Source organism: Mustela nigripes, chromosome 14 (genome assembly GCF_022355385.1).
Source record: "Mustela nigripes isolate SB6536 chromosome 14, MUSNIG.SB6536, whole genome shotgun sequence".
Lineage (NCBI taxonomy): Eukaryota > Metazoa > Chordata > Mammalia > Carnivora > Mustelidae > Mustela > Mustela nigripes.
Genome location: NC_081570.1, coordinates 39,665,350 through 39,679,616, shown reverse-complemented (window position 1 = coordinate 39,679,616; position 14,267 = coordinate 39,665,350). Strand labels below are relative to the sequence as shown.

General features: G+C 42.4%; 1 protein-coding gene across 4 annotated transcripts in view; it reads right to left on the bottom strand.

Annotated features, from left to right (window-relative positions):
- Positions 1-2,610: 2,610 nt before the first annotated feature.
- Positions 2,611-14,267, bottom strand: part of ELAVL4 (ELAV like RNA binding protein 4) — an 82,376-nt gene continuing 70,719 nt past the window's right edge. For 3 of the 4 annotated variants that reach the window (XM_059374677.1, XM_059374676.1, XM_059374679.1), the window contains 4 exons: positions 10,077-10,230; positions 8,165-8,390; positions 6,561-6,599; positions 2,611-3,385 (listed from right to left, as the gene is read on the bottom strand). In XM_059374677.1, the coding sequence (XP_059230660.1) occupies positions 3,016-3,385; positions 6,561-6,599; positions 8,165-8,390; positions 10,077-10,230 (789 nt within the window). In that variant the 3' untranslated portion in view covers positions 2,611-3,015. The remainder of the gene's footprint in view (positions 3,386-6,560; positions 6,600-8,164; positions 8,391-10,076; positions 10,231-14,267) is intronic. The other variant, XM_059374678.1, reaches the window with a different exon arrangement.

Sequence of the window (14,267 nt, the reverse complement as noted above, 5' to 3'; positions counted from 1 at the left end):
CAAACATAATGTCAAATGTGCCAGCTTGTTATCAATCAGGGTAGTGTGTTCCTCACTTTAAAGTACCAGTGATTCACCTGGGGATCTGGTTAAATATAGATTTGCATTTAGCCTGAGATTCTGCATTTTAACAAGCTCCCAGATGATGTAGATACTGGTGGCTGAAGCTCAACTTTTTGTTGTATGGGACTAGGGCAATGACTTTTGAATACTGAATTGACTTTGAGAGAATGGTCTAAGTTGCAAAACACAATTTTACACTATCTTTTTTTTTTTTTTTTTTTGCATTTGTTTAATGATAAAATTATTGGGGAAATCTGAAGATGCTACAAAAAAAAAGTTTGAATGAACACATTTAAAAATCTGGGAAGCTCAAATCCATTCTACACACTTTCATTTATTGTCTGGACAGATAAAGTACAAATAATTCAAACACAACAAGATTATGAAAAAAAAAACATTTACAATACTTTCCCTCAGAAATCATCTAAACTAGCAAGATTAACATGAAGTCATTCATTATAACTAAAGTATACAACTGCCTGGTCCTAAGATTTTTTTTCCTTTTTTTTTCCCCCAAGAGTGAACACATTATAGAGAAGAGATTTTGGCATGCCTTTCCCACTAATGCTTAGCAAATGCATCAAAACTTTGCCAGCAAACTGCGTTCATTCATAGCAGGTGATGTAAAAAGTTTTCCCTGAATGTTGAACGAGTGTTCTCTGAACTGAAATCTGGTGGTTTATTTTTATTTTTTCAAAACCGAAAAGAGGAAAAAAAAACAGAAAAAAAATTTAAAGGAGGAGTCTATGATGCAGCCTTGGTTTTCGTTACCTGTCTACCACTACGACTACTACTACAAAGTTTGCCTCTTCAGTGTGAAAACAACAGTTCTGTCTACATGCACTTAGTGGGTTCAGCATGGGAAAAAACGCACAAAATAAGCACAAGTTATAAATAACCATAACGTTTTATTACCATTAAGACTAAACTTGTATTGAAAAGATTTTATATAACAAGACAAGAAAAGCAATAGCAAATTTAACTATCAACTAGATTATGCATAGCGAGTAACTGTTTCTATTACCCAGGGAAGAGCATGAACCCTTGTATTTTTTTGTTTTGTTTTTGTTTTAAATATATAACCGTACAAAGCACAAACATACTAAAATGATCAGTGCACTGGACGCGGGAGAATGCTCCCTCAGTCATTTTGTTCCCTTAGCTCTGTTTTGTTTTCCCCAATCTGAATTACATTAAAATAAAGACCCAGTTGTTTTTATTTTTCTACTGTGCAGTAAGAAAAAATATTCACAACAAACATGACAATATATCAAACAATAGTTCTACACAAGTTACCTTGATACTTCTTTAACTGTCACTTAAATATCATAAGAAAACATTTTAAGACATATACAAACAAAACTAGCCAAGTGTTACAACTTATAATAAATTAACCCAAAGAAAAAATAACTTTATATATATATATTTATATTGTATATACACATACACACACAACAGAATGACACAATAATATGCTTCTTCCCATAGTTTAAGTAAACAAATAAGTAGTCTAGCCAATCTAGCTATATTTGATCTCGGCCATAGGCATCATCACATCGGCGATTAAATAAATAAGTGTTTCAAGCAACATAAACAGTGTTTCAAATGTACCAACACAGCCCAGTTCTATCAGCATGGGCTACAAAGTGAATTTGAAAATTCCTTAATGAATTTAAAGCAAATGTATCTTTTGTTTTCCTCTCCTAAACACATTACATTTAACTATGATACTAAGATATGTAAATAATTTCGTAGCACCTACTGCTCAAACTAAGGAAGTTTTAGATCAAAAGGAAAATTAATCTTTTTAATTTTTGTTCTGCTGACATCCCATACTGATGACTTAAAGAAAAACTGTCTTTCAACTCATCTCCTTGCTTTTGGGTTTTGACTGTGGGGAACTGTGGTACCCTGGGTAGAACGAACACTCCTTTCCCCTAGTAATTAATAATTTTTTTATTATTATTACATGCTATGAAAAGATATGAAGATCATCTGTTTATAGCCCATCCTTCAAAAAACAGTCTACGAATCCAGTTTAAAACACACATCTTGATCTCTAAAAAGTTACCAGTGCAGTATGAACGCGACAAAGTTGTCAATTTCCCCTAAATTAGCCAGTCAAAATATTTTTTTCTCAAATCCAGATTCTCTTGTAAAAATTCTTTATATTTTATAAAAATAGATTTTTCTTGAAACCCATTTTCAGCAAAGAGACCACCTCTTTGGCAACAATGTTAATGTTATTAAATTGTTAATGTCATCAGGTATCCCCCTTTACCCCCATCCCCTAACAGAAGACTGTTTTTAGTTCACATGATATAAAAGAAAAAAGGAAAAATAAAAAAATTTGCAAAAGTTTTTTTTTTTCATTTTTGCAATTTTTATTATTCCTCTTTAATTTGTGTGGGGGGTTTTTACCAATCGGATTGGATCAACTTTTTTGACAAAAAAGAAAAATCTTTTTTTTCTTTCTTTGAATCCCATTACTTTGTAAAAATTGTTTTATTTTTATTATTATTATTTTTTTTTTTGTTTTTTGTTTTTCTTTTTCAAATGAGCGAATGGTCATCTTAAAAAGACCCACCTTCAAGGAAGGTAGTAAAGTTAGCTGGCTGGGTTAAAATCCCTGCACATCGCTATCTATGTATATTATATTCAACAACGACAGCTATGAAAGAACATTCAATGCATCAAAGGTATTTTTTTTTTTGTATTTTTTTTCTTTTTTTCTAAGCATTATAAAATCCTTTCCTGGTACACCTCAGGATAATCCAATGTTTTAATACTTAGGCAACACTGGCTTATAAAGTCCATGGTTGAATATAAGCCTCAAAAAGTTTGTTTCTCTCTCTTTTGTGTGTGTGTGTGCGTGTGTATGTGTGTGTGTGCGCACGTGTGTTTTGTTCGTATATATTTATATATATATTTTAATAAGTAAGGATGGGAAATTCAGGACTTGTGGGCTTTGTTGGTTTTAAAGGAAACTTGCAACACTCGGTCTCCTAGGCGGTACCCGTTGAGGCTGGCAATGGCCATGGCTGCCTCATCATAGTTGGTCATGGTGACAAAGCCGAATCCCTTGCACTTGTTGGTGTTGAAGTCGCGGATGACCTTGACGTTGTTCACTGCGCCGAAGGGACCAAAGAGCTGCCAGAGGACACTCTCGTCGGAATCAGGGGACAGGTTGTAGACAAAGATGCACCAGCCTGTTCCCGTGTGACCAGGGATGTTCATTCCCACAAGGCTTGTCATCCCGTCAATGGTGATTGGGGAGAACCTGGGGGGACAGGCAGAAGGGGGGACTGGTCCAGACATCAGTCTGACCACGGATAACACACAGATGCACAGACACAGACATGGGGGCAGAGGGCTGAGTGAGTGTGTTTGCAGGAGAGTCTTCAGGGTTTAAAAACCAAAATGCAAAAACTAATGTCTCTGGTATTTTTTCTGAATGGAATGGCTAAACTGACTAAGGCCCATATATGCCAAGAAAAAGGCTAGATCAATTCCTAATAACTGTAAGGAAATCCCAGAGCAAGGCTCTATCCCACTTCTACCACAGGATACTTCTACCATAGGATATCCCACCCTGACCCTTAACCTCCCACCCCACCACAGCAGACAGTAACCTCTTGGGAGGAGCGGCTCTATATTATTCATCCTATTGCTCTACTTATTTATTCAGTGAGGCACGTATGGGACTATCACAGGCAGTGACACATAGAAAATACTCAATAAATACTCATTGACTGTATAAGTGAATAACATTGGTGGGTATCAGTGCTTGGGAGATTTTATTTATTTTTGAAGGCAGATTAGGGGATGGCCCTAGGAGTGCTCAAGTCTACCATCTTTGCAGTCCCCTGACTTATTGTTGCCAAAATCTCTTGATATTTTGAGGAGAGAAACACATGAGAATGAACAGACATACCTTGTTATTAATCAGATGGATGCCTCATGTTTCATTTAGCATTTATTCAAAGGAGTTCCCCCAAAAATCCCCAAGCAAGAATACTAAAGACATATCACTCCTTGATGCTATATTATCTGGAATTTCTAAGCATCATTATAAAGCTTATAATAATATATATAATTATATAATGTGATATATAAAATATACTATCTTCATTTCTAAGCATCACAGGAGTGAGATTTCAAGTCATTTGTGCATTTATTTGTCTTAAATTAGAAAAGCTGAAAACTGTTATTTACCCTATTACAACTACTTTTGTATTTGGCTTTGAAATCTCAGTTTTCCTGTTATCTTGAAAAAAAAAAAACAACTCTTCAGAGTCTATTCACGGTCTGATAAAATATATCTACGTGTGATTCATAATGGATGCATTGGGTTAGGTTACCAGTGCCGATAGCAGAAAAATATTTGTTAGCATTTTGTTTTATACCAAATATATACAGGCATTTGGGCTCTATCCCATCTTGGTTTTCACGTGGTTGGGCTTCGGTTTTTATTTCTCAAAAAAGGGAGGAGGAGAGGAAGCAAAAACTGGAGAGAGGATGGGATAAAGTGTTACCTAGGACTTTTGGTTGTCATTTTGGTTTGGTTTTTGGTTTCAGAGGTGGGGAGGGAGACAGAGAATCCCAAGCAGGCTCCACGCCCAGAGTGTAGCCCAATGCAGGGCTCAATTTCACAACCCTGAGGTTATGACCTGGGCCAAAATCAAGAGTCAGACGCTTCACTGACTGACCCGACCAGGAGTCCTTAGGACATTTTAAAAATCAGCAACTATTCTTGGAGATTTGAAAGTCCTAGGAAAGAACAGTTCTGCATCTAACTAGAATTTAGATAATCAAAGGGCGGGTAAAGATATGCTAACCATAACAACTCAATAGGTACTAATTTTGGCATTATTCACTAAGTCAAATTTCTCTCTTGCTTAAAAACAAATAATAGAACCAAAACACATGGTGGTAAGGATTCTTAGGAGGGCAAATCCATGTCTATGATTTGCATTATTTCTCAAGACTGTCTTCTCAACCTTCTCTCCTCCAACTGAGTGAACTCATTCCATTCATTTAAAGGTAGAGAACAGCGAGGTATTTATCTGAAGGCCAAAGTCAGGAGCCAGCAAAGAGGTTTCAAACAGAGTCTCAACTCTAGTTGAGACTGGAGGGCTTTGGTAGGAAGGAGTCTGGACCCAAATCTGGGTCTAATAGGAAAAGAAAATGCTCTTATCAACTAGTGATGTTTGCTCTGAGGCTGCACCTGTGCCTTCCGTGGCCTCAGCGCATGTAAGCATCACTCCACATGTGGAGCTGCCTCCCTGAAGGTAGACGGGACCAGAGGCCAGAGGTGGGAAAAATGGAAGAGCGGGAGTGGGAAGAGGCAAGCAGTATGCCCAACACATGGAAGTAACTCCCAATTATCCTCACTGGTGCCAGGCTGGAGACTGGGGAGGCTGGCGCTCGGCTAGCAAAGCCAGCAGGACAGCAACTTCTGCCACTGTGTGTGGGTTTCCAGACTTGGGGTACTTACCATGCGTGGCAAGTGCTGAGAGCACTGCCTCGTACGGGGAGTGTGACTGGGACTATTAAAAACCACATCTCTTTGCCTGACTGTGGGAAGTGGAATTAAAGCGTGCAGCTCTACTGAGCAGGATGATGAAGATGCTGTGTCCCTAGCAGCTCAGTGGAGCTTATCAAAAGCACATATGGGAATCTCATGGACACAGTGACAGAACACACTCAACTTCCCAAGACTCAGCTTTCACACTAGGTCTGGATCACTCTTGTGACTGCATTCAGAGAGCCCCACAAACCTTGATTCTCTGATCCCCCAATCCCCCAGAAAGGCTTTCCATGAAAGAAACCACAAGTGTAAAACACAATACGTGTATAACCAAGGGAGGATTTATAATAACTGCTAAAACCTGTAACAAAAGAAACCCCTGGTTGAGGTGCACACAGATACACTTCGTTCTCAGGCTGTGCCCTGAAATGCACACGGAGGTGGGGGTGAGGTCAGCAGGTCATCCACACGTTTACTCATGCTGTGGCCAGTCCAAAATCTAATTTATCCACTGATAATCATAAGATTGTTAACCACGATTAGCAAAATGTTCTAATTTTGATTTGCTGGAATCTGCCCTCTTAACTGAATCTTGGCATTGCTAATGCAAAACAGTTGCTCTGCAAGTTTGCAAAATCAGCTGGCAAAGAGTAGGAGCCTTCTCCCTTAAGGGGAGCTGTCCAGGGAACCAGATTATCAAGGGCTTGGTAGCTGTGGCACCTGAACCATAGGAGAAGCCCACCTGTAAATAAAAGAAAAAGTGAAACACACAAACACACTTTGTGTGCCCTAAAAGAAACAAAACCAACTGAGGTCTGAAATTAAAATTAAGAATTTGACATGCTGGTGGAGGAAAAAGGAAGAATTAAAAAAAAAAAAAAAGTAAAGTTAGTGAATTAAAAAAAAAATTTTCTAGCCCCAGTCTGTGCCAACACGGACATCTGGCAATCTGTGGAGTTTTAATTACCTCTTTACGCCATAGGCCATATTAAGCAAATTGTCCAGCCTGCAAAGAGAAGGAGGGTCTCTGGGTTAATGCCTCACAGATGGCAAGATTGCTCAATGGAACTATTAATAAGAATGCTCCATTTTCAAAGAAGAAAAGCTCAACAACTTTCCCCAATGCTTAGGAGTCTATCCACTGGTAGTTTCCCCCTTTTCTGCCTCCAACCATGAGTAATTCATGTTCAGGTCAATGCTAGAGTTTAAAGCAAGTGTCTAATGAAGCTCCCTTTCTTTCAAGGTCTGAATTAATTCCACTCCCCCCTCCTCTGAGAACATGTGTGTGGATTTCATTTTATATTGTGTGTGAAGTTGTTAAAAGGGGGCAGCTTCTTAAGTTGTTCACCTTTTATTACAATTCACCTTTTAGTGCAATTAAACTTGAGAATGAAAGGAACACACGTGCATGTACAATGCATATCAGAATGGATCTTTTCTCTTAGTCTAGCTACATTAACTAAATCTTACCACACACATTTTTTGGGGAAGGAGGAGTTTGGGGGTTAAGATTTTTTTTTTTACAATTAGCTTATTATTTACAACCTGAAAGCTCCGCCTCGTAAACTGCCATTATGTTATAATCTCCCTCATGTTCAGTATTTTACTTGGGGACAAGCTATTCACACCATGGGGCAGTAGTAACCATAGTTTCCACCATTAGAAGCCTGCTGGAAAGGCTTTTTACATAAATCCTGCATGTGCGCTCACACAAAATAAAAATTAGATGACTTGGACTCTTCATGAAATCATTAACCCGTTCAAATTCCCAGGATATGGGAGGACACTACTGAGGCTGATTTTCCTCCTCTTCATGGCCAGATGGAGAGCCTACTATCTTTCCATGTGATGTTTGAAAAGAAGAAAAAAAAAAAACCCTTTCATTAAAGGGCACATGGATGGAATAAAAGAATTATTTAGAATTCTTATGGGTAGGTCAAGAATGTTCTTATCTCTCCTACAATAAAGGCAATCAGCTTTGGACTGCCCTCACAGAGTGAAACCTGCCTTTCAGAAATGTCCCAGGAGAAGGGAAGTGCCCATTGTACTGAGAGGGTTGGGTGCCTGAAGGAAACACTAATAAGGCTTAGGAAAATCTTCCTTCTTATTTCCCAGAATCTGGTCAGAGTGAAGTCAACACAAAAGAGAGTACCTATGCAGAAGAAAGGAGGACAGGCCAGACCACTCTCCCTGGCAAGGATCTGCCTCCTGGGCTACACATGCCTTTGACTTTAGTAAAAGCCACTCCCTCAGCCTTAAGTCTAAGCTGTTGAATGTGCCTACTATTGGGGATGAACAGAACCTTCTGGTTTGGTTAAATATAGGAATTTTCTTTTATCTGGATTGATGGAGGTTAACCACACTCACATCGGTAAGTTGAAAGGGGGTTTGGAAGAGCATCTGGTCCAACCATTTCATGTTACAGCAGTGGAAACTGAGGCCCAGTGGGGTGTGTGAACCTGCGGGCCGAGGTTCTTACTCTTGCCCCATCTTTCAGGGTTGTGGGTTTTCCTGGCCCTCGCCCAGCTCTGTACTCCTGTAGCAGGGTCCTTTCCCCGTGGGTGTGCCTACCTGAACCTCTGGGCTTGGTGGTGAAGCGGGCCAGGGTAGCGCCGGTTGGGGGACTGGTAGAGCTGGGACAGCAGGGCCTGGCTGGACTTCTGGCTGGGGTTGTTGGCAAACTTCACAGTAATCGGTTCCGTAGCACCGCTGGGCTTCTGGCCATTCAGCCCTTTGATGGCTTCTTCTGCCTCAATTCTCTTATCAAATCGGATGAATCCCACCCCTCTGGACACTCCTGAGGAAAGAGAAAGGGCCTTCGTAAAGAGTGAACAAACCAAACTGGTAAACACCCCTGGGAAGAGATGGGCTGGGCCCCAGAGAGATTCTGTGGGGAGTCAGCCCACTGAGGGAGCCAGGGCTGAGCCTGGCTCCCTGTATCTCTCTCATCCATCAAAACCCATCTGCCTGTGTTTCTGCCATCATGGCTCTGGACAGGTGACTCCCACCCACAGAACACAGGCACCTCTCACATTCATTCCAGCCTCTACCACCGGCCTGCTCAGTCCCTGTCTCCCTCTAGTTGCTGTAGCCCATCACCCACTGTCCAGTTTCTAGTCCTATAATGTGCCCCCCACACCTAGCGACTACATAATTTGTTTGCCAAGCAGACTCTGACTACTAAAAGGGCACCTTTTAAAAATACTCTTTATCCATTTTTCATAACTTTTCAATTTTTTACCTTGTGTATGGTTCCTGTTCCTCATGGTCCCACATTCCACACACAGAGTAACAAAGCCCACACACCAAACACCCCTTCCGTGGCTCCATGTTGCACACAGATGAAGTCAGACTTCTTAGCCTGGCTTTCAGTGCCCCTGATGAGGTGGCTCCAAGTTCCCTGTTGAGCCTCGGGCCAGCCATACTTGAACTGCCACATATTCCTTGAACAGGCTGTGTTCTTCCTCAGCTCCATGCCTTACGATATATCCTCTCCACCTATTCTATAGGATACATCCTACCCATATAGAATTCTCTATCCCTCCTTTGTGCCAGATAACTGCAAGTCATCCTCCCAAACCCTGCTCAAACGTCACCTCCTTGATGCAGCCCTCACACCAATCCCCTGCCAGGCACAGTATACCTCCTCCTGAGCTCCCGGGGGACACAGGAGAGCCTTTTGCAGGCACGCATCACACTGGAGTCCTGCAAGGGCAGGACTTGTGTCTCCTTCATCCCTGGACCCCAGTGTCCCTCTGAACAGTGTCTGGGGGCAGAGCTGGCTTCAGCAAGGGTTTGTCACACGAGCTGGATGATAAACAGACACTAAACTCTCTGGGGGGTGGGGTGGTGTTTTAAATTGGATCTAATGTGGAATAGGTGAAAACATGTTATCATTAAAAACGCAACCCAGGGTAGCTTATGTTTCTTACTGAGAGGTGGTGGTTACCTTTCTTAATGATGGACAAAGTACCACAGTCCCGGGCCCTGGCTTCATGTCCCTGCACTGCTACTAACTACCTGGGCAGAAGTCAGATCCCTCACTTTGGACCACTCTTTTCTCATGTGGGGAATGAGGCAGCGTGAGATTCCCTCTAGCTCTCTAACGCTATCATTGGAACCGGAGCTCTAAGATGGGTTCTTTCCACATACAAAAGTAATGTTACTTGGTTGAGGGTTGAAAGAGACTTTGAAGGTCATTCAGTCCCACTCACAACCTGATGCCCAAATCCTCTCTACAGCCCTGCCAACCAGGTTAGCTGCTGCTGGAACTGTTCCCATGATGGAGATCTACCTCCTAAGGCGGCCCATTTTAAATGTGGGCATTTGATTGATCAGAGTCTTTCTCCTAAGTCAAAACCCTGTCTACGCATGACCCATATCTTTTACCCTAAGCAACCATTATCTCTCTGCTCCTTTGGGTCACAGGGCACTGGCTGTGGCATTGAGACACAAGGAAAGAAATGACAAAGAAACACTTAACCTGTGACTTGATCAACCAGGATTCGAGAGGTGATGATACGGCCATACTGCGAGAAAAGCTGCTCCAGTTCCTTCTGGGTCATGGTTTTGGGAAGGCCGCTAACGTAGAGGTTAGCATCCCTGATTGAGGCAGAGCTTGGACGGGCATATGAGACCTAGGAAAAGGCAAGAGGAGCTAAATCCATTATAGCAACACCCTCCAAGTAGAGGCTGAGTCAACAACTGAGATGGCAGTCCCTCGTCTATCATTCTAACTCATGGTGTCAGTTTAAATAACTCAGTAGTTCAGAGTCTTAGCTCCTCTTGTACTAGTAGTGAGAATCAGGAGAACAGCAATAGAGGAACAAAAGGAGAGTTGACTATAACTTAAAACAAATGCACAGATAAGGGTCTCTAAGTGCAGAACAAAATAGCTACTGTATGGCAGCTGTTAAATGCAGAACTACCCACGCATGGAGTTCTGAAGATTTACCTCCTGGATGTGGGTGTATAGATGATTTACTGTATCCAACACATAATAATCTTTGAATAAACCAAAAAAAAAAAAAAACCTCCAAGAAATTCTGCTCTGCAGATTTCTCTCCTTGCCACCGCCCCCCCCACCCTCCCAGCCCTTCGTTTTCAACACATTAAAGTGATCAGGTTCTCTGCAAGATTTTTTATGTCCCCTCCTTTGTGTTGTTCCAATCTGCTCCCACAAGGTCTGCTCTCGCTGAATGACAAAGTGCTGGTGAAACGGGGCTTCGTGAACATCTGCTTGTGAAACCGGATCTGTGACCTTGTCATAACATCTGCAAGAACCAGTTGCCGTCTAACTTGGAGCAGGAGCAGATAAAACCACAATCAACAAAATGAGGGCAGGGGGTAGAAAGGAGAGTAGGAGAGGGCAGGGGGAGAAAGAAGCGAGCCTCACGAATGGTTATAATAAGTTCGACTTTGTAAATTTGTCCTCCCAGATCTCTCAACTGCTTTTTTTCCCCCAAAAAGCTAACACAGAAGTGTAAACAGATCTGAAATTCCATCTGCAAGAAGCCAAATCTGTAGCAGTACACATAAGCAAAGCAAACCCCAGCAGTCATTAATTTTAGACTTTCATTTACTTATTTATTTATTTTTTAAGAAAACAACATCAGACATTTGAAATATAATTTACAGCTAGTCTAACAAAAGCACTTTCCTGCTAAAGCTATTTCTGGGGCAGTTATGGCTCAGAATAGATGATGAAAACAGTCATTTCAGAGCACATCTGACAATGTTGGACAGGAAGGGACCTATATGGCTTAGCATTTTTCAGTTGGGAGTTTTATTTAATCCATATAACCAATTTACAAGTCCTGCTAAGACTACAGGGGTGTGTGCATGTGTTCTGCACACACACACACACACAAACGTGTGTACATAAGAAAGCGTACGTGTTAAACTAGACCCTTGGCATTAAGAACTAAACCTTGAGCAGTGGGTCTGGTGGTGGATCTAGCAAAGGGGAGTGAATGCTGAGCAGACACCTCACCCTTGGCACTCTTTCCCTCTCAAGGACTGAGATGCCGAGTCCCTTTATGGATTCCACACTGAAAAATAGACGTTGACTCAACAGATAAAATGATGTGAATGACAAATCTGGCTCACTGGTCTCCTCCTGCTGATGGAGTGAGTCGGCCTATCTGCAGTATCTACCTCTTCCAGTAACTCAGGGATGGCCTCTGTAAGCTCCTTCCCAGCACAGGGCTGACATGCAAAGGGACTTTTACGTGGCTGGTAGCTGGGGAGTGGGGGCTGAGTTTCATGTGACTGCGTGCACAGAGCATCACTCCACACAAGGCTCTCCTACCCCATCCTTTCAGGAACAAAGTCTTTCAGGTTATAACCCAGCAGAACTGTTTTTCAGGCATGAGAAGGGAGCAGTAGGGGGAAGGAAATAAGAATGTTGTAGTGATATGTTCATGGTAATGAGAGTTACCCCTATCTCACCAGTGCCAATTATTAGACAAATTAATTATCTGAATGACATTTGCGCTGCCCTAAAACATACCCTCCTACTTCTATGTCCTTGCTTGTGGGGAAAATTTTTCCACTTACTTTCTCAGGCCCTGATCCTATTCTCCTTTAAGGCCCAGCTCCAATGCCATCTTCTCTAGGCAGCTTTCCCTGATCCTACCTCCTCCTAGTAGGGCTCTCAGTGAACTGCACCCATGGTACTTGCTTAACCTGTTCGGACCTTGAGTCACCATCTTTCTATCTAGTCTCCTGATCATCTAATTTGCTGATCTCCTTGTGGTCATGGTGTGTGTGTGTGTGTATGTGTGTGTCTTGTTCATTTTTGTGGCTCTAGCTCCGAGCACAGAGCCTGATACCTGCAGGATGTTCAACACCTACGGAAAGAATAAATGAACACACCCACAGAATATAATGAATGATGTGGTCCTTAATGACTCTTTGGGGCTAACTGCAACTTGGATTCCTCCACTTAGGGGGATCAACAAGAGTTAATCATAGAATCATAGACTCATGCATTCAGAATCATAGCTGGGTTTCCCTATTAAGCTAAGAGCTAAGGGACAGTTTTCCTATTCCCCAGTATCTGAGATTGGAAGGACTGAGAGAAGACTGTTCTATGACTAGACATCACCCAGAGGCCTTCTCTAAGCAAACATTTCCCAAGGATCTACTATCAACCAGGCGCAGTGCTGTGTGCTGGGGATGCATAATAAGCAAGAAAAAAGAGTGGTCTCTTGCCCTAAAGGATTTCCAAGTCCAATGGGGACAAGAGACAACACACAGGAGGCACCAAATAAACATGAGTCAAATACAAGAAATACTCTTATTGGCCAATTATCACAATGCCCCAAGATGTGTTCTCTTTTAGGGCTATATCACTGGGACTGGAACACTGAGAAGGGGAGACTAATATTCCTTTTAATTAAGGGTTAAAAGGGCCAGGAAGAAGACAGAGCTGAGATGAGATTGGTGGTGAGACAGGTGTAGGTTGGGGTCAGGTGATGGTGGCCTAGTGATAGCTCTCCAAGGACAAATAAGATGATGAAGGTCAAGAGCTTAGTGCGGTGCCTCTTTGATACCCAATAAATGCGCAATGGAGAGTAATGACCTTGACAGCCAATGGTCTGGGCAGCCAGAGCTGGGGGAGGGGGTGGGCTGGAGACAGACCTGCTAGGAAAAGGAGCTGGCACTGGAGAGTCAATGACAGAACAAAACCATTTCCCCAAACCTCATCCAGGGAGAATTACTGCCACAGATCACAGTCACAGAGCAATAACAAGTCCCAAAGGTGAACAGCAGCACTTTGAACATTCACCAAACCTAACTCCCGCTTACTTTTTCTCCTTGACTTGGAGTCTTAAGTCACTTAGTCCCCTGCCCTGTCCAAGAAATCTGTAGAAGTGGGTGTGGGCAAAAATGACAGAAAAGGGATCTTTCTAAATTTATTATCCAAATGCTCATCCTGGTATTTGCACACCTCAAGTGTCCTCATTCATTTATGAAATTCCAAGTGACTACAGGTGTCACGCATGTCATTGTGCTGAAACATTTCTCAAAAATGGTGCACTGCTAGCACCGGCAGACAGCCAGCCAGTCTTTGCTGGTTTGTTCACTCCACTAAACTAGTGGCCTGGAGCCCAGGGCTTCCAATGCTGAAGGCAGAGCCCTAGAGAATCCCAGGCCTCAGACCATCAGGATCCTGTTCAATTCATTCATCCCGGATTTCTGAAGACAAGACTGGCATTTCTAGGCCGGCACTGATCTTGCTCTGGAGCTCAGAAAGAGCTGGGAGTGGGGAAGCTACTCCTCTCTCTCTAGGTAAGTATGGTCCAGAGGCAGGTGACTTTACAAATGATCTTGGTAAAAGATAGGTAGTCTCAGGGTGCCTGGGTGGCTCAGTGGGTTAAGCCTCTGCCTTCAGCTCAGGTCATGATCTCAGGGTCCTGGGATAGAGCACCGCATTGGGCTCTCTGCTTGGCAGGGAGCCTGCTCCCCCCCCAACCCCCGCCCTCTGCCTGCTTCTCTGCCTACTTGTGATCTCTGTCCAATAAATAAATCTTAAAAAAAATATATTATATATATAAAAAAAGATATGTAGTCTCTCCAAACTCTCCATCTCCGCAGGCTTACCCTAACCTCGACCCTCTGCAAGAGTGACAGTACAGTGTGGAGTTTATGAGCCCTGACTGTGGGCTGG